Source organism: Amphiura filiformis, chromosome 5, assembly GCF_039555335.1.
Source record: "Amphiura filiformis chromosome 5, Afil_fr2py, whole genome shotgun sequence".
Lineage (NCBI taxonomy): Eukaryota > Metazoa > Echinodermata > Ophiuroidea > Amphilepidida > Amphiuridae > Amphiura > Amphiura filiformis.
In genome coordinates, this window is record NC_092632.1 from 1,271,403 (window position 1) to 1,280,806 (window position 9,404).

The window sequence follows — 9,404 nt, forward strand, 5'->3', positions numbered from 1 at the left end:
GATCGGATTGTTTTCAAAGTTCTTCTCATCGCATACAAAGCTTTCAATAGCCTGTCTCCCTCATACATTACCGACCTTCTTACAGATTACAAGCTATTACCATGATTACACAGCGCGCCGTACACTTCGTTTTTCTTCGCAATGTCTCCTTTCTCCTCCATCGATTCGCGATGTATCAACCTGCTATTACAGCAATAGAGCTTTCAGCTCAGAGGCTCCCACATTGTGGAATAGCATTCCGATTGAAATTAGGAATGCCAACTCTCTTGCCGAGTTTATTGAATATCCCACTGTATAGTACAATATATTGTGTTGGGTATTGTATTATATTGCATGTCCTTTTATAACCTTGTTATTGATCTGAGCCATTTTATATGTTGTATTTTTATCATTGTACTCGACCGTGTATTATAAACTCTTGTGTCACCTGGTTTTTAACATGTAGTCTGTAATAGGTTATCATTTTAAGTAACGTACTTTTTAAGCTTGTGTATCATTCTGATACCAATTATGCTTGTTTATAATTTGTTATGTCGTATTTTGAATGTACAGCTCTTAGGGGCCTCTGGATATCAAGCGCTTATCAAATGCAGCTTTATTATTGTTATCTTTACTCAATGACAAACACGATTATGTCGGACATTAAGTCCATCAAAAAAAAAATCAAGAAATCTGAAGGCAGCCATAACCGGTGATACTTCAACGAATTTTATTACCAAGTTACATTTGATGGCTACTTTATTAATACATGGACACCCATTAAAGCATCTCGTGAAAATAATTCTTGATTACTCTCATGGTAGACTTCTCCGTAGTCCACTTGCCAATTGTGCACTACTCTGGCTATTACATATAAGCTTAAAACTCTGATTTAATTAATGAGTGCACAATTGATAGATTTTCACAACTGATCTTTTCAGTCACCGTACGCCCTCTGTTTGTTAGCTTCCCAAGTGGACTACTGACTTTGTTTTGAGAGTTAGGCCAATTTCTGGCCTAACTAAAATTGGTGATGATGTAATGCATCTTTAAAAATGAATCTGGCTTGTGATTGGTCGCCCAGATCTCGTTATTGTTTAAATCCTCCCGACGCGTACTGGTACCATTATAACTATACATGGTACACAACTATCTAGGGAATGCGGCGCTTTTGTGCTGGTGGATGAACGTATGCATCTAGCGCGTATTGTACCACCATGCTTAGTCTTGTGGTTAGATTTTATTGATAAACAAGTATGATTGACAGTGTGTGAGTCCCGGGGTAAAGTTCTGCTTTAAAGTGAAAGTCCATAGTCGGTTTTACGGATAATAAACTGACAGATTCTAAAATTAGAATTGTTCAGTATTGAAGTGTCATTATAATTATGCCATTATGATATGTTGCATTCAATAATATAAGCCTACGTAGGGCCTATACTTTACTTTTACTGTCACAAATATAATTATATAGCCTAAACTTTTTCATAACCATTTTATACTAGTATTTTGATGTAGGCCTACTAAATATCAGTATAATTTCGAGTTCAACTGAATGCGTTCATCATGATTAATAACATTTTTATTTATCAAAAATCGACTATGGCATAGTCTACTCTCATGGTGAAACTGAAATGATGTTTGATAATGGGATACGAATACGGTATGATCAATGATAATGGGAAAAACGTTTTGCTAATAATGAGTTACACATTACTTTGCTGGTGATATTATATATAGTTCGTACGCTGCACACAGTCTCAGTTTCAATAATGGGCTTTTAAAGCATTAGAAACAACATTTTACGCAATTAAATATGCATTACTGCGTAAATGGTACTTCCTTTCTGATGAAATCATGTTTCAATAAAATGTCACAATTGTCTGAATCATTGTATAGTTAGAAATTCATTGCACTGTTATCGTTATGGAATCACGGTATTTAACGGCAGTGAAATCTGGAGACACGGATTTAGTTGAGAAGATTTTATCAACCAATGTTCCCCTAGGATTGAATATCGACGCAACAGATGAGAGTGGAAGATCGCCATTGACGATCTCCATTGAAGATGGCAACACTGGTAAGAACTTACGAAGCTTCTTATAAATTCCATTTGTATCATTGATTTTATTTGTCAGAATTGCATAAGACAACTGAGGGTTTTGCTGGGTTCATCTGGAATATATGTGAGGAATAAATGTGTGCAGATATATGTCGTTCATGAAAACCACTATAACTACTCAAACCAAGTAGTCCTATTGTGGGCATTCTGGGTGGACCAACGTAATGAATAAAGCCTATCACTGCAGGCCTGTAATGATGGGCTTGGTATCAGTTTCTAAGTGTAAACTCTACCGTGACGTATCATCACTTTTTTTTATTAACTTGTTTGTTTTGTATCTTTTTGTTGTTTGTTTGCTTCATTGCTGTTTTATAAAGATGAAGGGGTATTATACTCAACAGCTACATCTGCCACAGTTTCTAAGTTAATAATAATAATTAAAAAAAAGGATCTTATCGAATTAATTAATAATTAAATGCTGTTGATATTGTTTTCCAGAAATGCTAAAATTGCTATTGAAACATGAAGTGGATTTTGGAGATGCTCTTCTGCACGCCGTTAACGTAGAATTTGTTGAAGGAGTCCGTATACTCTGTGAAACTGCGATCCTCGCCAAGGTAGTGAATAAATTCAGCCTTTATGTCAGGACATGGAATAAAAATTTCCAATTTCTGATTTCTCGACCCAATGGCTAAGAGCTAAATTGTTTACATGACTTTTGGGACTGACTTTCCTTTTCCTTGCTCCTTTTCTGCTTTTTATAAGCTTTAAAGCTCAACTTGAGCAATTTGCTTGCGTTTAGTCACATTAAGACGGTAGACCCATATCTGGCCGGCCAAATAGCTCACATGGAGAATATAATTATGTTGGTCAAAATGTATTCAACTAGGATAAACAGTCCTTATTTGAATCAGTGTTTCAAGGATAAATCTGATAGAATACTTGTGTTTGAAGATATGATGTTAGGATATGCTTTGAATTTAAAGGTAAGGATTAGGGATAGCGTAATTGCAAATGTTAATGATAGAGTGCAACGGCTACTTGGATGTAAACGCATTGAAAGATCATGCTGAAGTTGCTTGGAAATAACATGAAATGTTTCAAGTAAAATTGTACACATGTATGTTCGTTTTCATTACATTTTATGAACTTAGAGGACACATCTGTGTCTCAGCAATAAAATATCGACTGTAATTCATTCAACAAAATGTTAATTTTTCCAAAGGAATTTGGTACTGACAATGTCAACAAGTTTGCTTGCGAGTCTAATTTTCCTCCATCAAGTACGCCATTAATGCTTGCTGGAGAACGTAACAATCCGGAGATAATACAGGTAAGTTTGCATTACTTAATTTACAGTATTACACAATTCTCATTTTATTTGGCGGAACTTTTATTTGGGGAGGGCGAGTTAGCGCAGCGGTAGTTCCCTCGCTTTGCACTCATGTGCACTTGGTTTATCCCGATTCCATGCTCGCTCTCGCAGGTTTTCTCCGGGTTCTCCGGTTTCCTCCTGTATTGCAAAAATCGGTGATTAGTTGTTTGGTTATCAAAAACATCATTCACCCAATGGAATTTGGGGAGCTGCACAGATAATTGGTGGATGTTACAATCTAAATGCGGATAGGTGTGCGCCGTTCGGCAGCAACCTAGTTGATGCGATCTGATTGTGATGATTCACCATTGCAGCGAAATTACAGCGCTTTGAGTCCTCTAAGATCTGGAGAAAGGCGCTTTATAAATCCAAAATTTATTTTTATTTAACTATGTTCTACATTAGCGGCTGGATGCAGGTTAGTTAAATTGGTATGACTTCAGATGCCATGCTCCAGCAAACATGACAAATTTTTCTGAATGAAAGTTTTAACCAGAAACACCAGTTCAAATGGAACACCAAGATTATACTCTACGTCAACCAAAAACAGGCACCAAACGCATGAGTGTTTTCAAATGTGTGAAACGTTTCAAAAATAATGTCTAACTACCGTATATGTATTTAGATTGTTATTAAGGCCAGAGTAAGGGGAGACACATTCATCAACACCCGAATTTGAGATTTCTTGATATTTATCAACACTAAGATATATTCTTTCACTTGAAACTGATAAAAATACAACTTCCTAATATTTACTTGTATTTTTGCTTGATTTATGTCACTCTTTTTAACTCTAAAAAGTCACATGGCTCAAGACAGCTTAGTAAATTGGCGGGAAATAATGAGCGGCAATGAGCGAATGCGAAATATTGTGATTACGCGCGCGATTCGCGTCGCTTGACGCGGCGCAACTCTTCGCGTATGTCCAACGCAGTCAAGGCGCATTCGGTATGTTGTTAACGCCAGCAAATGTGATGTAAACAAAAGAAAAAATTGCAGTGAAAAAGCCACTTAGATTTTTTAATTATTTTGGATTTAGGCGCACTAAAAACAGAATTTATAGATTCATTGCTGCAAAAAGATGCATATTTAGACCATGCACCAGATACAGCTTTTACAAGCGTGAAAGTCTTGCCGTTTTAAAATATAAGGACGTTTTGTGCATAATTTTGACATTTTTTTACTAAAACGTCGATTTCTCAGAGTTCATTTTTAACAATATTGTACGATTTTTGTGACAAGATAACTCGAAAAATATGCAAGCAAAAGGTAAACCTTTTGCACTATCGTTTAGAGTACATCAAAGTCTAGGGAAGGTTTCCTCATTTTTTTAAAATATTTGTTTTGAACAGAAATATACACCATTATGTGCAATTTTTAGCTTAATAGAGTGACAAAATTGCTTTTTTCACATGTTTTTTGCAATATTTCGAAAAATAATACGAATTTCAAAAAAATAAAAAAACCTTCCCTAAGTTCATGTCTCTTCTCCATAAAAAACTAACTTTTTTTTTTTTACTCCGAACGGATTTTTTTTTAGTGTTGTCACAAAAAAATTGGGGTAAAAAAGTGCATTTTTGTGATTTTGTCAAAAACTCGAGATTTTTGAACAAATCTGACGTCACCATGGGTTTCCTTGACTCATTTCCTTTCCAAAAATGTATAGTTTTATATACTTTGGACATACAATTCAAAAATAATCATGCTCGAAAAGGTCAGTGTTCTCTCCCATTACGCTGCCCTTAACTTGCCATCGTCAAACATCACAGCGCTTTAAAATTAAGTTGGCCAATAAGATATAGTAATTAGCCTATTTGTTAGTTCGGTGTCCCCATATCAAACATAATTTGGTACACGCTAACGACAAGGCGTATATCTCGCGAGTCCATTATATATCTCCTCCCAACGCAAAAATAACTTGATTAATGAGTGCATTGCTAATGTTGAAGTAATGAATACCGCTGTGTAATTTGCAGCAATCCATATATTAATAATAACAATAAGTATTTCTCAGACAGTAGAGAGGCCGTGCGACCTAAAGTGCTCTATTTAAACCATTGGTTACAAAAATGTTGTGATTAACTTCTGTTATCCAACCATTCGCCTCAATAATTTGATATACTTAGACGCATAAATCATTTTTTTAAAAACATTCACAAGTAAAATATTAATAACTAGCGGGAGACCCGCGCTTCGCGCGTATGGGGTTATATCAGATGAGAAATTGTTTTTAGGTACCGCACCGCTCCCCGCAGCCCCGCACCGCTCCCCGCAGCCCCGCACCGCATTCCCGCACAGCAGAGGCTTGGCTATAATAGTCGTCCATTGGCTAATTTTGAAATTTGAAATTTGAAATTTTTTAAATTTAGAAGCCCATTGGGTTAATAGGGTTATGGTTAAAGTTAGTGTTTATTATGAATATTTATAAGTACAGGGTATCCCAAAAATTCCTTTACCATTAAAGTGATCTCTTCTACAAATCATCATGATATGGATGGATTCGTGCAAAGAGGAAACTTGAACAATTGCTTTGATACCTTTACTTGACCAGTTTCCTTGTGAATGTTGAAGCATATCAAATCACGTGTAATGTTTTACTGGTTCTCTCAAACATTTTGGCTTGGCTTCCTCTCCCTTACAATAATAGACTTTGTTTTAATTTAATAGACTGTGTTTTAACAGTGTTGATCACAAAACGATGCATAGGCCTACAATGTTTAAAAATGCGTTACGATATCGACACCTTTTCCTAATTTCATGTTGGTGTTTCTATCGCTGCTGAAGTTCAAGATTGTATAAATTAACAGAGCAGCTTTTCATTGCAGGGAAAAACACAACATAATATCATGAGTAAAATTAAATCATTTACTTTAATAAATTATTATATGCCTTTTCCTTGGTCTCAAATGAAATTGCTTTAAATATAAATGATAAACGCAGTACCTCAACTTTGAAGTGTATGCAGGATGAGGGTTTAACCATGGGGTGTTGTTTGTGGGATTTTTAAAAACCTCCTTTTTCCAACCCCCCCTTCCACACTCCCAGAATAATGAATACATTATGTAGTGTCAAAAATAGCTCTACGATGACCTTGACGGACGGTGTAGGCCTATATAACTTTTAGCGGTGCGGGGCTGCGGTGCGGGGCTGCGGGGAGCGGTGCGGGGCTGCGGTGCGGTACCTAAAAACAATTTCTCATCTGATATAACCCCATACGCGCGGGTCCCCGCTAGTTGAGTAAACGGGAGCGGTTAGTAAACGGGAGTGTTTAGTAAACGGGAGTAAACGGTGATGATAATCATGCTGTCTTGGTGTAGATTATTCATCCAGTAATAATCAGATGTTGATAATCATGTTAGCTCCTGTCAAGTAAGAAGCTAAACTTTTAAAAGTGAATATCCAGATCTGTGATAATGTTGTTATACTCACTCAATCCCTCAGATTTCTTTTGCAAATCTGTAACCCAATGACCCCTTTTTTCACCAGCTTACACCCAATGACCCCCTTTTTTTAAATAGAAATTTACACCAAATCTGCAAATACTTTAGGCGCTTCGCGCGCATTACATTGTGAACAAATTTAATATTTTTGTAGCAATTTCAGTTTCAAAAAGGCAAATTTTCACAAAACGTAGCACAGAAAGTTACATTTACGGTTAATGGCACTGAATTTTAGCGTTCTCACACATCCCCCCACTGAATGACTCCCTTTTGACCATAATCGCCTTCGATAGACCCCTAGTGTCATACTCTGGTAGGACAGGTACGTTACTTTCATATTCGAGTGCCCACCGCACCACCCCCCCGGCGCACCCTCCATCAGACACCCTCCCTCCGCGTATTGATAAGAAGCTTGTTTTGGACATCCGATAACAACTATTATAGTGTCAAAGTGGTCGCGAAATAGCTTCAATTGGGTCTTTATTCCCACATCCCCCCTGGGTATTAAGAAGTGTCCGTTTTTGCTTCTGCTTCGGACAGCTGTACACTTACGTTTTAAACGATGATAACAACATTAGTGTCAAAATGGTGCTTCAATTGGCCTTTATTTTGATTTTTTTTCAAATACTCAGCCCCCCCCCTTGATACCCCCTGCGTATAAAGAAGTGTCCGTTTTGGCTTCTGTTTTGGACACCTGTACACTTTAAAGCAATGACTCAAGTGTTCAATTCTGATTGGACACCACCCCCATCTTCAGACCATCAGACAACCCTCTGCGGCGCGCGACCTATAAACCCAGACGCAGTACGTGTCAGGGTGCGTGACTCGCCACTAATCGCGCGCGTGCATTTGACGCGTTTTTGGTCATGACCTGAGCCGTAAGGTTATTGACCTCAACGGCCTAGCAACCGACCATTTTTTTTGTTATTTCCATAGTGATTGAATAGTTTTGCAAAAATGAGCGTCAGATGGTTTAATGGCAATATGTACCCGATCAATGTACGAATAAATCAGAGCTGAAAGTGAAATCATCTCTGAGTCTATTCGCGAACAAGATTTAGCGACTTCCTTTTATTTATATAGATTTTGGTCAAAATTGGACAAACCTCACTAAAGAATTACATTTTTACCCCTAATTGAATATATTGGATGAACTGATGAGTTTGAGCATAGTTAAAATATCTATGTGTTATGTATTTTACACACCAAAGTATTTACTCCATTTAGTTTTTAAAGAAATAGCTAGTTTAGCATGTGAACTTTTGGGGAAAAAATAGAAATATCTTAAATAGCGTGACTGTTGCCATGGTAATGGAATAGAACACACGTGCTACAAAATTACCAACATAGGAGAAAAGATCCCTCAGACTCTTTTGAACATTTTGATATATAATTTGTTCATTTAAAAACTAAAAACGACACACAAATTTCCTGGCACTGGCCTCCTCTCTGCTGACATGCATTTTCAGTGTTTATTTACATTCGATCATTAGATTCTGCTACAGAATGGAGCCAAGATGCCAGCCCTTGATTACGTAATATCCCAATGCCAGGATACCTTCAGCGCATCATTAGCTCGTATCTCTTGGTACAAAGCCATACATGTGACTCTTATCTGTTACTAGCTTGTGATGATCCTATCAAGGAAGCTTTTGAAATGTCTCACCAAATTGCAAGGGCTTTAATGCAGGTTTGAAGTTCGTAAATACTGTGTTAATTATAATGATGCATATTCATACATAGCGGTAAACGTAAATAGAAGGACCAATCGTGACTTACAATGTTGATTAATCTTGACTAGATTCTGCTTCATCATGGCGCTAAGATGCCCAACCTGGAGGAAGTCACATCGCATTGCTCAGATAGTTTCAGTGCATCCTTAGGTCGTATCTGTTGGTATAAAGCCATTACATGTGACTCATATCTGATACTAGCTTGTGATGATCCTATCAAGAAAGCTTTTGAAATGTCTCACCAAATTACACATGCTTCAAGGTATGTTTTATGACACTTAAGATTCACTTGCCCATCTCATCTAGACAAAGGTTGTTTTAGGTATATATTTATTTTTCTATTAAAACCAACATGTTTTTGATTTCATTGATTAATTAGTTTGTTAATAGTAACAATTTACAAGGTTTCATAAATGCTATACACCGTATCCAATTTTTCTTATATTCTTGACAGTCGATCACCTCAGATGAAACCACAATATGATATCATGTATGAGAAACTTGTTTCCTTTGTGACAAAGATCCTAGATATTACCAGAAATAAAACCGAAATAAGAGCCGTTTTGGGTGAGAAGGAAAATATTCGAACGAAACAGGGATCACTAAACTCAGCGACGGTGGTCATTCCAGACAGACTTAGCTTAGCTTTGAGGATACACTTCAAGAAGGTAACGGGTGATGCAGGTATTTCGTACTTCGCAAAATCTGAACATCAACATCAGGACCAACGGAATAATGCGACGACCGATGACCGAAGAAATCTCATTTCAAATTTGCTATGATTTACGCAATGTCCAAGATTATGCCGGGAGATTATG

At 37.0% G+C, this 9,404-nt stretch overlaps 1 protein-coding gene across 1 annotated transcript; it reads left to right on the plus strand.

Annotated features, from left to right (window-relative positions):
• Window positions 1-1,902: 1,902 nt before the first annotated feature.
• Window positions 1,903-8,478, plus strand: LOC140151725 (transient-receptor-potential-like protein). Its single transcript, XM_072174062.1, has 4 exons — window positions 1,903-2,056; window positions 2,537-2,655; window positions 3,264-3,371; window positions 8,347-8,478. Exons 1-4 carry the CDS (start codon window positions 1,903-1,905, stop codon window positions 8,476-8,478), a joined length of 513 nt encoding a protein of 170 aa, XP_072030163.1.
• The last annotated feature ends 926 nt before the right edge of the window (window positions 8,479-9,404 follow it).

Coding starts and splice junctions, on each gene's coding strand:
- LOC140151725 (XM_072174062.1), top strand. CDS start 1,903: ATGGAATCACGGTATTTAACGGCAGTGAAATCTGGAGACACGGATTTA. Junction 2,656..3,263: donor AAACTGCGATCCTCGCCAAG/GTAGTGAATAAA, acceptor ATTTTTCCAAAG/GAATTTGGTACTGACAATGT. Junction 3,372..8,346: donor ACAATCCGGAGATAATACAG/GTAAGTTTGCAT, acceptor TTCGATCATTAG/ATTCTGCTACAGAATGGAGC.